Source organism: Myotis davidii, unplaced genomic scaffold (assembly GCF_000327345.1).
Source record: "Myotis davidii unplaced genomic scaffold, ASM32734v1 scaffold363, whole genome shotgun sequence".
In the NCBI taxonomy this organism is placed as follows: Eukaryota; Metazoa; Chordata; class Mammalia; order Chiroptera; family Vespertilionidae; genus Myotis; species Myotis davidii.
Genome location: NW_006294069.1, coordinates 3,829,951 through 3,843,680, shown reverse-complemented (window position 1 = coordinate 3,843,680; position 13,730 = coordinate 3,829,951). Strand labels below are relative to the sequence as shown.

Sequence of the window (13,730 nt, the reverse complement as noted above, 5' to 3'; positions counted from 1 at the left end):
TGTGAAAGCGATCTTTTAAAGACAAATGTTTCTTCGACTTCCCTTTTTATTTTATTTTTTAATCGTCACTTGATATTTCCCCATTGATTTTTAGAGAGAGTGGAAGAGAGAGGGAAAGACAGAAACATTGACGTGAGAGAAAAACATTGATTGGTTGTCTCCTGCACGAGCCCCAACCAGGGCACGGGCTGGGGAAGAGCCTGCAACTGAGGTATGTGCCTTTGATAGGAATCAAACCTGGGACCCTTAGGTCCACAGGTTGACGCTCTTTATTAACTGAGCAAAACTGGCTAGGGCTGAATGCCTTTTTTAGTGAAAAAAAAATACAAATTATAAGTTACAGCCTTTCAAATACAAATCCGCCTGTATCATTGTTATAGCCATCCTACATTGTTTCTAGTTTTCCTCCTACCAGGTTAGCTCACACCCCTGTACCTCTGAGCGTGCCATATCTCTACCTGTCCTTTCCCCCACTCCCTGATCTGGATAAAAGTACACATCCTGGATGTGAGTGCGATCTGGCTGCGACATCTGTCACCCCATTGATCGCCAGGGTTGATTCGGCTGATCTGGCTGGCTAGGCGGGTATCCCCCTCCTCCCTCACCGATCCATGTGCGTCCCTCCCCAAGCTGCGCGCTCGGTGGAAGAGGACGACCTCCACCCCGCCCGCCCCCCAGGAGAGGACCGGTCTTCGGTCAAGGGTATACGAGTAGCTGCGCTCCCCTGCTAGAACCTCCAAACAAGCTCTCAAAGTACACATCCTATAAAATTTGGATCAAACTCATCTGACTCAACTTCCTTGATCTCCCAGGCAAAATTAGTAACTTCATTCTCTCTTTTTTCATGGCACTTCGTATATATCTCTCTCAAGACATTTCTCATCAACCTATTTGTTGACCAGCCTGCCTCTCCTGCAAGTTGGATATAGGGCAAGGCCTTGGCAGCAGCAAAGGGAAAAAGAACTTTAAAAAAATATATATTTGTATTTACTTCAGAGGAAGGGAGGATAGAGAGAGAAACATCAATGATGAGAGAGAATCATTGATAGGCTGCCTCCTGCACACCCCCTACTGGGGACCGAATGAGCCTGCAACCTGGGCATGTGCCCTTGACCAGAATCAAACCTGGGACCCTTCAGTCCATGGGCTGACACTCTATCCACCGAGCCAAACCGGGTAGGGTGAGAATTCTTTGTTTTAGTATAAAAGCTCTCAGTTAATGGTGGGAGAAAAGGTAGATTCTTGAAATCTTAAAGCTATCACTTAACAGGTACTGACACCTATCAGGTACTGCACTAAATGCAGCTTTCAGATTTTTACCTGAAGGATCTTAAAGTTCAACTAATGGTCAGAAAAGTATGGTAATGAATCAACACACACAAGTCTATATTTTTGGATAGAAAAGGCACTGACATACTTTGTAGAAAAAGATTTTATGAGGCCCTAGCTGGTTTGGCTCAGGGATAGAGCGTCGACCCGCAGACTGAAGGGTCCTGGGTTTGATACCAATCGAGGGCATGTACCTCAGTTGCAGGTTTGATTCCAGCCCCAGTCAGGGCACCTGCAGAAGGCAACCAATCAATGAGTCTCTCACAACGATGTTGCTCTCTGTCTCCCGCTCCTTTCACTCTCTCTAAAAATCAATGGAGCCCTGACCAGTTGGGCTCAGTGGCTAGAGCGTCGGCCTGTGAACTGGAGAGTCCCAGGTTCGATTCCGGTCAAGGGCATGTACCTTGGTTGCTGGCACATCCCCAGTAGGGGGTGTGCAGGAGGCAGCTGATGGATGTTTCTCTCTCATGGATGTTTTTACCTCTCTATCCCTCTCCCTTCCTCTCAGTAAAAAAGCAATAAAATATATTTTAAAAAAATAAAAATAAAAATCAAAGGAAAGATATCCTCAGGTGAGAATTAAAAATAAAAAAGATATGAGGATTTAGCTAGGTTTAGATCTTTTATAATCATAATGAGGTATCAATAGCAAGCTGACACAAAGTGAGTGCTTAAACTTGGATATACAATGATCCCACTCGCCCATTTTGCCTTGCAACAGTTCAGGGTGATGCCTATTGTCTCCATTTAATCATTAGTTTCCTCTTTCATTTTCATATCCTAGTTTGGACAGTAAAAAAGTGGCTTGTCAATATCTGATGCTAAGTAACCTGAACTTGATCAAAGGAAAACTACAACCCTTTCTTCAGCTATAAGAAGATATTAATTCTACCTACCTCACTGAGTAGTCAGGAGAATCTAATAAATTTAATATGTGAAAAGGGATTGAAAAGATACATGCCACACTATTAAAAGGGATTGTTACCTTAAAAGATCCAGTTTTCTGGAAGAGTTCACATTTGAAGTAAAGATTGCGCCCTGTTACTTGATTCAAAATGGAGCTTGTTAGCACTGGTGTGAGGTGGATAAAATCTCGAATGTTGATATGAGCTTTTTCAACATCAGCAAAGGAGATGCAGTACTGAGCACACATTGTTCTGAAATCCAGGAATAAAAAAGGGGTAAAAGCAAAAGTCAACATGTTCAATGAAAAGATTTTGAAAATGCAAAATACAGACCTATTGAATATACAAGAGTGAACTACAATGTAAACTATGGACTTTGGGGGGTAAAGAGTTAATGTAGATTCAATTGTAACCAATAAACCTTTCTTATGAGCGATGTTGATAATGGGGGAGGCTATGCATATGGGTGGGGGTGGGCAGGGGTTTTATGGAAAACTGCCTTTGGATCAATTTTGCTATGAACCTTAAGCTGCTCTAAAATATATATATTTAAAAAATAAAAAGAGCCCATCTGGTGTGGCTAGGTTGGAATGTTACACACACACACACTCACACACACACAAAGGATGCAGTTTAATTCCCTGTTGGCACATACCTACATTATGGGTTCAAATCCCTGACCAGGAAAGGCAACATTACATTGATGTTTCTCTCTCATTCCCTGCCTTTCTCTCGAAAATCAATAAAAAACATATCCTTGGGTGAGGATTAAAAATAAAAAGCCCTGGCTGGTGTTGCTAAGTTTTTAGAGAGCCGGCCTACACACTGAAGGGTTGGGGGTTGGATTCCAGGTCAAGGGTACAGACCTGGGTGGCAGGTTCATTCCTGTACCTGCTTGGGGGCTTGTGCACGGAAGGCAACCAATCGATGTGTCTCTCTCACACTGATGTTTCTCTCTCTCTCTCTTTCTCTATCCCTCCCTCCCTTTCTCCCTCCTCCTTCCTTCCAACTCTCTCTGTAAAGGCAATGGAAGAAATATCCTCAGGTGAGGATTAACCAAAAAAATAAAAAGAAAATGCTTTATAGTAAAATAGGCTTGGGCCTGTGGTGCTAATGGGGGAACTGTCTCCATTACCAGGGCTCCAGAATCTTTGTATAGAAGGGAACTTATCTCAAAGAAAGTTACATTTGCACTTTCTTAGTAAGTATAAGTGTGTTTTTTTCTGATGAAGCTTTATAGGAAGTAACTGATGATGATTATGGAAGGTTTAAAGTTCACCTCTTACCCATACCATCCATCTCTTGACTGGGCTCTACATTTTCTTTTTTTTAAAAATATATTTTATTGATTTTTTACAGAGAGGAAGAGAGAGAGATAGAGTTAGAAACATCGATGAGAGAGAAACATCGACCAGCTGCCTCCTGCACATCTCCCACTGGGGATGTGCCTGCAACCCACGCACATGCCCTCAACCAGAATCGAACCCGGGACCCTTCAGTCCGCAGGCCGACACTCTATCCACTGAGCCAAACCGGTTTTGGCTGGGCTCTACATTTTCATCATTGTAATGAGCTACATTCAAATTCTGCTATAAATTTTTATTTTTAAAAATTATTTAACAATGAAAAAAATTGCCTACAATCCTACTATCTTAAATTATGCTCATTTTTTATGTTTCCTTTTCTTCAATATACATACATTATATGACAGTTAAAATCAGGACAAAGATAACATTTTGTTTACTCCTCCATTTGGCTCAGTTTCTTCAAAGTTTTCATAATTATAATTTTCAATGCTGCATTATGCTTCAATTTTTCACTACTTTTATAGCATTTAAAAAAGTTTTCTTTATTTTTTCTTATTAACAAACAAAAGCAATGCATGTTCAATAAAAAAAAAACAGATTTAATCTGCTTCCTCCCCAAAGACAAATGCTAGCTAAGGCCTGGTGCTATCTCTCTAGGCTCACATATATATACAGACAAAACTTTAACAGGTTTGGTAACTTGCTTTTTTTCAAACAATATTATGAATAATCTATGAATCTTTGTTTATCAATACGTCTATTTATGCAACTTTTAAAATGGCTTAATAGTATTTCTTTTTACAAAAATACCAGAGTTTTACATAACTCTATTGTTGAACATTTAGATTGGGGGAGGGGGACTATCCTATATAATAAAGGGCTAATATGCAAATGGTCATCATGCCCTCATGCTGTCATGCCATAACGGCTCAGACACTCAACACTAGGGAGAGAGGATGGGGACCAGCCAGGCACAAATGAGCTCACAAAAGAGGAATGGGGACCAGCAGGCACAAATGAACTCGCGAGAGAGGAATGGGGATCAGCTAGGCTGTGGCCCGGGAGAGGGACAAGCCACATGCTCTGCAGTCCTGGGCACCTGTGGCTGCAGCCCGGGTGAAGCCACCTGCCCACGGTCCCCTGCAGCTGTGGCCAACCCGAGTGAAGCTGGCCTGGGGCCTGGGTGCCTGCAGTCAGCCAAAGGGAGGGAAACTCGGGTCCCAGGTGCCTGTGACTAGCCGGAGGAGGGAATCCTGGGTCCCGGGTGCAGAGCAAGATAGAGGCAGTTAGGGGCGATAAGGCCAGCAGTGGAGCAGTTGGGGCAATCAGACAGGCAGGCAGAGGTGGTTAGGGGTGATCAAGCAGGCAGGCAGGCAAGTGGTTAGGAGCCAGCGGTCCCAGATTGCAAGAGGAGGTCGGACATCCCCCAAGGGGTCCTAATTGGAAAGGGTGCAGGCCAGGCTCAGGGACTCCCTCCCCTCGCCCCTGTGCACAATTTTCGTGCACCGGGCCTTTAGTCCTATATAATAAAAGCCTAATATGCAAACTGTCCCCTTGACCAGGAGTTTGACCGCTTGCTATGACATGTGCTGACCACCAGGGGGTGGTGCGGAACATGGTGGGCGTCGGTGACGTGGCACTGGAAGCAGGCAGCAGGCAGCAGGCAGCAGTGGAGGTGCTGCAGATCCTGATGGGCCCTGATGAGAGTGGGACTGTGGTGGGATGGTGGAGGTGACCAGGCGACGTCAGGCCAAGGAGAGGACAAGCAGGGCCCAATCTACCCCGCTGATTGTCCTGCAGACAGAGACCAGCAGCTGTGGCAGGGAGTGGGGCCACCGCCTGGCTCCCAGGTGCTGAGGGCGGGGGACTGATATGTGGAACTGGGGGTGGGTGGCAGCGACCAATCTCCCGTGGTGCCCCGGTGGGAGGGTGGGGGCTGCAACCTCTCACCAGCTACCTGGGGACAGAGGTGCAGTGAGAATGCAGGGTGTCTGCCGAGCTCGCTCTCACTCCCCCAGCTACCCTTCCCCAGGATGCCAGTGCTAGCGCCAGGGAAGCCCCCACACTCACGTGCTAGGCACCCCAAGGAGCACACCCTGCACCTGCATGGCCTCTTCTTCCAGGTGAGCTGAGCGGCAGCCCTGGGACCACAGGGGCTGGTCAGGCTTGTGGGTTCGTGCAGGAGCCAGTCTGCGAGGCAAGCTGGGAGAGAGCATGCTGCCCGCCCGGCTTCCATGCAGCACCACTGGGTGGCCCAGAGGCCCACGCTGTGCCCTGGCCTGCAGTGTCTGGCCATGCTCACTGCATCTCCACATGGGGACTCAGGTGCTGGGACTCAGGCGGAGGGGGGTGTGCAGGGGCCAAGGAGCCCAGGTGCTGCCCAGGGCTCAGAGGTCAGCTGGGACCTGCCCTTCCACGCCAGACGCTCACGCTTTGATTGCTGGCCAGGCCCAGGGACTGCACCTGTGCACGCATTTTGTGCATCAGGCCTCTAGTAATGAATAATGATGTAATGAATAATAGCCTTGTTACAAGATCTTTGTGTATCTCCATACATGCTTTGAGTAGATTCCAGCAACTGGTATTTGCATCAAAAGGCATGTACACTTCTAAGACATTTTATACCCCTTGCCAAATTCATCTCCAAAAGGGTTGTAGATAATACCATTTTATACTCTCACAGCAGTTTCTAAGGAATGTCCATTTTTCTTCACCTTTGATATATCATTTTATCTGTTCATTTAATGAAATATCTAGTAGTTTGAGTTTACTTTTTTTAAACAGTGATTGAACACTTTTTCTGTATACTTATTGGCCACTTATTCTTTCATGAGTCTTTAACACACCAATTTACTGGCTGAATCATCTTTTTCTTCTGAAATGTTATGTTTATCAAAATTAAATTTCTATTAGTGCTTAGGGCTTTTCTGGACTTCATATTTTGTGCCATTTATGAGACTGTCAATTCATTTTCCAGTTGTTCATTGTATTATGTTCTTCCCTGATTACTCTAAAATTTATTAGCTTTTCTCACAAATAATTCTTTCAAAGAGACTTTAGAAATCCTTTATCAAGGTTGTCAGAAATACCACACTGTAAAATGAACAATGAATTGGGGGTGTATGACATTTAAGAATAAAGTCTTCCTATCCATAAACATCTGTGTCTTTCAATTTAGTAAAGTGTTTTCGTTTTAGGTTTCTCAGTAAAGTTTTTATAGTTTATTTGTGTCCTCCAATACAGATATGATTAAATTTATGTCTAAGTACATTTTTTGAGATAAGGTATTTCCTTAGATTTTTAAATTACTTACTGATAATGTATATGAAAATGTAATAGAACACTTTACTAGAGTATCTTTTTAAAAATATATATTTTTATTTTATTGATTTCAGAGAGGGAGAGGGAGAGAGATAGAAACATCAACATTGAGAGAGAATCACTGATTGGCTGCCTCCTGCATGCCCTATAACTGAGGATCAAGCCCGCAACCAGGGCATGTGCCCCTGACCAGAATCAAAGCCGGGATCCTCCAGTCCACAGGCTGGCGCTCTATCCACTGACCCAAACTAGTTAGGACTAGACTAGAATATCTTGTTAGAGCTAATAGTTTTCTAGTTCATTCTCCAAATAATCACGCTATCTGCAAATAAAGATAATTTGTCTTTACCTTATAAATACCCCTATGGTAACTTTCTCAGTGACTTCATAATTATTCTTTTAATGTAGATTTTCCAACTCCTCCTGAATTTATTCCAGTAATGTATTATTTGCAAAATCATACAAAATTAGTATTTAGTTGTACATATTAATATATCTAGGTATTCTTCATATCTGTGGTATTCATTCATTTATTCATTCAGTTATGAAATAGTGAGCACCTTCTATGTGTCAGATACTGTTTGGTCTGGAGATGTGTTAGAAAAGTAGACTTGTCTCTGCTCTCATAAAACTTACAATCTCGTGGAGAAATGCACAATAAGCAATCCCAAAATAGATATTTATTTACAAATAGTAATAGGTGATATTTAGGGAAGTGTATTATGATAGGATTCTATAATGTTAGGCCTTATTTATATCAGGTAAGGTTCTCTATGGAGAAGTGAAATTTTAAGGTGACCCGTAAGATGAATGGGCAGGGTAGGGAAAAAGTGTTTCAAGTAGAGGGAATAACATGTGTGAAGACTTTAAGGAGGGATGGAGGTTGGCATATTCTAGGAACTAAAAGGAGGCCAATGTATGTGAAAATAGTGATCAAAGAGTAGTGTAAGAGATGAGAGTGAAGTTGGCAGGGTCTCATTAGGGACCATGATTCATGGATATGTTACTCAAGAGCAATAGAATGCCATTGGAAAATTTTGAACAGATAAGTGACATGCTAGAATTCATCCGGGATGAAAATCACTACATTATGGTGAATGAAAAAAAGAGAAAAGAGTAGAATCAGGGGATTCAGTTAAATGGTATTAGAGTTTTCCACATGAAAGACAACAGGGACTTGGATGGTGAAAGTGGAGGCAGAAAAAAATAATCACATTTTGGAAAAACAAACCTGATTAAAAAAAATGGGTGAAGGATTTGAGCAGAGATGTTTCCAAAGAAGATATACAAATGGACTTGTAACAAGCATATGAAAAGATGCTCAACATTACTAATTATTAGGGAAATGCAAATCAAACAAGGAGACACCATCTTACATATATTAGAATGACTATTATTATTTTTTTAATATATTTTTTATTTATTTCAGAGAGAAAGGGAGAAGGAAAGAGAGATAGAAACATCAATGATGAGAGAGAACCATTGGGCTGCCTCCTGCACACCCTCTACTGGGGATCCAGCTGAAACCTGGGCATGTGCCCTTGACAGGAATTGAACCCAGGACCCATCAGTCCGCAGGCCGACGCTCTATCCAGAGCCAAACCAGCTAGGGCTAGAATGACTATTATTAAACACACACACATAACAAGTGTTGGTAGGGATGTGGAGAAACTGGAGCTCTTGTGCACTGTTGGTGGAAATGTAAACTGGTGCAGCTACTATGGAAAACAGCATGGTAGTATGTCAAAAAATTAAACATAGAATCACTATTCATATTATAATATGAATATATCTTGGGGATATTATGCTAAGTGAAATAAGCCAGACAAAAAGACAAATACTAATAAATACACTTATGTGAGGTACCTAGAGCAGATAAATTCATAGGAAGTACAATGGTGGTTGCTGGAGGCTGCGGGAAAGGGAAGGGAAGCTGTTTAATGAGTATAGTTTCAATTTTGCAAGATGAAAATTATTCTGGAGATTGGTTGTACAACACTGTGAATGTACTTACCACTACTAGACTGTATATTTAAAATCGCTATGATGATATAGTTTATGTTATATGTATTTTACCACAATTAAAAAACCAGAAAAACAGTTACATTTTGAAGATTATAATTAGTTAGTTATAAATAGGCTGCAAGTAATAGAACCGCAATTTGAACTGGACACAAGATGGAGGTGATGAGATTTACTGGCTCATGGAATCGAAGAAAGAGTTAAAATATGGGACAGGCAGGGATATGGACCTTTAGGAACAATTAAAACCAGGGATTTGAGATTTTCTAGGACTCTCTGTTTCTCACCTCTGCTGCTTTCTGCATGTTAGCTTCATTCTTTTTTGTCGCAGACCAGTTCCACATGGCAGGACGCGTGGCTGCCGACAGCTCCTGTGTTTTACATTTTATGGCTTCCACACTGGAGAGGAATTTTCTTTCTCAGTTTCAGTTAAAAAAAATTCTGGGTAAGGACTCTGATTGGCCCATCTTGGCCCAGGACCAGTGGCCAAGGGTGTGAGGGCATTTAAGACAATATTATGCATCAGAAGTATTCACAGAAACATGAAAAAGAAACAATGATTTCTATAACATGATGTCAATTATGTACATTTAAAACATATACATACATAAGACACTATATATTATTAAAAGACATAGATATATCCAAGGACATATTTCAAACATATTAGAGCGATGACCTAAGTGAGGAGGGTAGGAACATGAGTAGTAATTGGAATGGGGAAAAGATAAGAAAGGCCTTGATGGTAATGTGAACCAAATAGTATGATTGCCTTAAATTTCTGTACCTGTGGGAAAAACAGGAGCAAATGAAGGGAGAAGAAAAAAAGGAAAGAAACAAAAGGACAAAGAGAAAATACTTTTGAGAGTGAGGGAGTTTTCAAGAGAAAAGGGGAGAATGTTGAGGTGGTGAATTCCATAGATGTCCACTACAGAGATAGAAGAGACATATCCTGATATTGGTTTGAATGTGGGGAATGAGGGAGACAAGGATAACTCCAGGGGTTTGACTTAGATGGTGGTATAATTTATTAAGATATAAGACTGACGAAGGAACAAGTATTTTAGAGAAAATCAGTGATTTGATGAGCTAAGTTTGAATTACTCATGAGACTTCCAAAAGGATGTTCTTTAGGTTTCTTATTTTTTCTTCCAGAAATATGTCTATTTTAATGTCTAATTTATTTCTAAAGAATGAGACCTTCAATTTTTTTTATCAAGTACTGTTCTTTTTCCCTTATTAATTTCTGATTTTATCTTTATTCTCCTATTTTCCTTTTAATTTCTATTCTTTAAAAATTAATAATAAAAGCACAGGTTACAAATTTCCCTGAGTATTGCTTTAATAATATACCATAGGTTTTGGGTGCAACATTTTCATTAACTTTTTTCTTTTTCATTGAATTTACTGGGGTGACACTTGTTAACAAAATTATACAGGTTTCAGGTGCACAATTCTACAGCACATCATCTGTACACGGTAGTATATGTTTACCACCCCAAGTCAAGTGCCTGTCCATTACCATTTATTGCCCCTATACCTTTCTCCACCTACAGAAACCTTAATTTTTAAAGAATCCATGATATTAGTTTTATTTTTTTGACCCGAGTTATTCAAAATTGGTGTTTAAAAAATTCCAAGTGATTAGAATTTTTAAGTTTGTGATTATTCATTACTCATTTTAATACTTTGCGCTCAGCAATGATGACCTGTGTAATATTTGTTTTTAGAAACTGAATTTCTCTCTCCCCCACTATCCAAATTTGCTTTGTTGTTTTATTACTCACATTAGAGGCCCAGTGCATGAAATTTGATATAGGTCTAAATACAGTTGTCTTTTCACTTATTTTTACCTGGTACTTCATGAGCCCTTTAAATCTGAAGGTTAAATTTAAATCTTAAATTCAAATTTTTCCATCAACTTAGTAAATTTTCTTGTATTATTGTTTCTCCTCAGTTCTGTTATCACCTTCTGGAGCTCATATTTGATTATTAGTTTTATGGATCTATTCTCTATATCTTCTGTCCTTACCTCTAATAGTTTTTATCTATTATATTTCCCTCTGAGTTCTGATAAATTTTCTCAAGCTGGTTTAACTTTTGGCATATTTTACCTGTAGTTTACTGAAACTGTTGCATTGGTAACAGTGTTTTTCTTGGTTAAGCAGGTTTTCTTCAGATTATTTTTCCATCTTAAAAACAACCCTGATGCAGCCTGGCTGGTGTGCTCAGTGGTCAGAGAGAAGGCCTGTGCACCGAAGCCAAAGGGTCATGGGTTCGATTCCCAGTCTAGGGCATGTACCTGGGTTGCAGGTTTGATCCCCATGTGTGGGAGGCAACCACTTGATGTGAGTCATATGGATGTTTCTCTCTTTCATCCTTCCTCCCTTCCATTGTCTCTAAAAACCAATGGAAAAAATATCCTCGGGTGAGAATTAAGAAACAAACAAAAAACACACCCGAAATCTTACTTACAAAAAGTGTCAGTCATGGAAGACTGAAAAACAAACAAACCTGATGCAATGTTCTCTACAATTTCAATGTGAAAATGAATTCGTTTATTTCTTCCTATTTCATGTTTTATTTTTATTTTATTTATTTATTCATTTATTTATTTTTCTATACTGTACAGCCCCCTTCAGTGCTCACAGCCCAAGGGTAAGGAGGCTGGGCAATGGTTTGAGGCTGCAACTTCCTCTGGCATGGGTCCACTATGTGCCTATTTCATGTTTTAAAGATTGTCACTTGCTCTGACCACTCAAATCACCCCCCTACTTTATTTACTTATTTTAGTGAATTTATTGGGTGATATTTGTTAATAAAATTATATAGGTTTCAGGTGTACAATTCTATAATACATCATCTATAGATTGTATTGTGTTCACTACCCCAAGTCAGGTCTCTTCCCCTCACCATTTATCCCCCCTTTACTCTCTTCTACCCGCACCCTCCACCCCCTTTTCCCTTTGGTAATCACCATGCTGTTGTGTCTATGAGTTTTTTTGTGTTTGTGGGTGGGTTTTTTTTCTTAATTCTTTCACTATTTTCATGCAGCCCCCCATGACTCCCTCCCCCCTGACAGCTGTTAGTCTGTTCTCTATATCTGCGTCTGTTTCTATTGTGTTTGTTAGTTTATTGTGTTCATTAGATTCTACATACAAGTGAAATCACATGGTACTTATCTTTCTCTGACTGACTTATTTCACTTAGCATAATGGTCTCCAGGTCCATCCATGCTGTTGCAAAAGATAAGATTTCCTTCTTTTTTAGGCCCAAGTTGTATTCCACACCCCTACTTTTGGACCTTTAAATCTCCCTCTGTAACTTACTTTCTACTTCTGCTTAACCTTCTGGTGGCAAGTGTCTGTCCCATAATAGGAACTGAGTTCTGTCAGAGATGGTTCAAATATTTTAGGCTCAGTCTAAGGCAGTGGTTCTCAAACTTGGCTGCACATTAGAATCACCTGGGAATCTTTTTAAAATCCTGATTTCTGGGCCTCATCCTCTGGAAATTCTGTTTCTTTGTTATGGGGTGGTAACAAAGAAACAGAATTTCCGGAGGATGGGGCCCAGAAATCAGGATTATAAAAAGATTCCTAGCTGATTCTACTGTGCAGCCAAGGTTGAGAACCACTGGTCTAAGGAATAATTCCTAACTATTCTTTGTGGGTTTGGGATTGGGAAGGAGCAACAGGTGGAGGAAAGCGGCCTTGGGGGAGGGAGTTTCACCACAGTTCTGAATAGGTGCTACTGAACAAGAAGTTAAAGTACCAGTTTTCTGATCTAGTTACATTAAAAAACATTTTTAAATCCTCACCTGAGGGTATATTTTTATTGACTTTATTTTCTAAATGTTTATTATTATTATTATTGATTTTGGAGCGAGAGGAAGGGACAGGGAGAGAAGCATGGATGTGAGAAACATCCATATGCCCCCAGACCGGGAATCGAACCCTCATCCCGAGTGTGTGCCCTGACTGGCAATCACACCCACGACCCTCTGTACACCAGAGGCCGCTCCGGCGGGGCTGATCCGGTTAAATTTAAAGACGGAACACAATCAATCAACCTGAGATCCAGGGACGTTAAGTCATTTTCCCAAGAATCCACAATGATGCGGAAATTCCCAAACCGACGAATAGAATCCCTCCTGATTTACTGCCACCCAACCCCTTCCCCAACGAGAGCCAACTACAATGTATTTTTAAAATAAGTAGTCAGGAGGCTGGCTCGGGGGAAGCACTTTGCCGTAAAGGAGAAGACTTTGATAGTCTGGTACTTATCGACTGAGTCACCCCGGGAACTACGGTTCTCTGGGACTCCGTTTCTTCATCTCTGGGGAGTGGAGGAGAAAGCGGGGAACATAATAATGACTCTTACAAGATTTTCAAGGTTCCCAAATCGAGGCCTGGAGCACTAGTCCGGGCCTGTGGGGGGAGACCCTGGCCTGCGAGGAGGGGAGGAGGCTGGATCCTGCGTTGTCTCTCGTCAGTCCCAGCCCCAACCCAGTCCCAGGGTCCTCGTGTTTTTTGCTTCCTCGCATTTCAAATCATTGACTTGATTCTTGCGCTCCTCTGGTCTGCTCTCGGGAGTCTGTATCATATTCGTTATTTCAGTCCGTGTATGCTTAATTTCTAGTTGGTTCCCCATCATAGCATGAGGGTCTCAATTAGATTTCTCGAAGATCTCAATAGCTTTATCGGTGGCTTCTAGACAATTCTTAAGAGAAATTAATAGTGTGGTTCTGAACTCTATATCTTCCATTGACAATTTTGTCCTGTTTCTTTGTCTCCGCATTTTGTTATGCTTTCTTGGTGCACCCCCTAGTGGTCTTTGTGCGCAGTCT

At 41.3% G+C, this 13,730-nt stretch overlaps 1 protein-coding gene across 1 annotated transcript in view; it reads right to left on the bottom strand.

Moving 5' to 3' along the window:
- The window catches only part of SRR (serine racemase), a 14,008-nt gene extending 3,967 nt beyond the window's left edge, over nucleotides 1–10,041 (bottom strand). Inside the window, exons 1-3 of the mRNA XM_015566812.1 lie at nucleotides 9,172–10,041; nucleotides 2,315–2,486; nucleotides 735–762 (exon numbers count right to left, since the gene is read on the bottom strand). Of these exons, the coding sequence (XP_015422298.1) occupies nucleotides 735–762; nucleotides 2,315–2,486; nucleotides 9,172–9,200 (229 nt within the window). The 5' untranslated portion in view covers nucleotides 9,201–10,041. The remainder of the gene's footprint in view (nucleotides 1–734; nucleotides 763–2,314; nucleotides 2,487–9,171) is intronic.
- Between the last annotated feature and the right edge of the window lie 3,689 nt (nucleotides 10,042–13,730).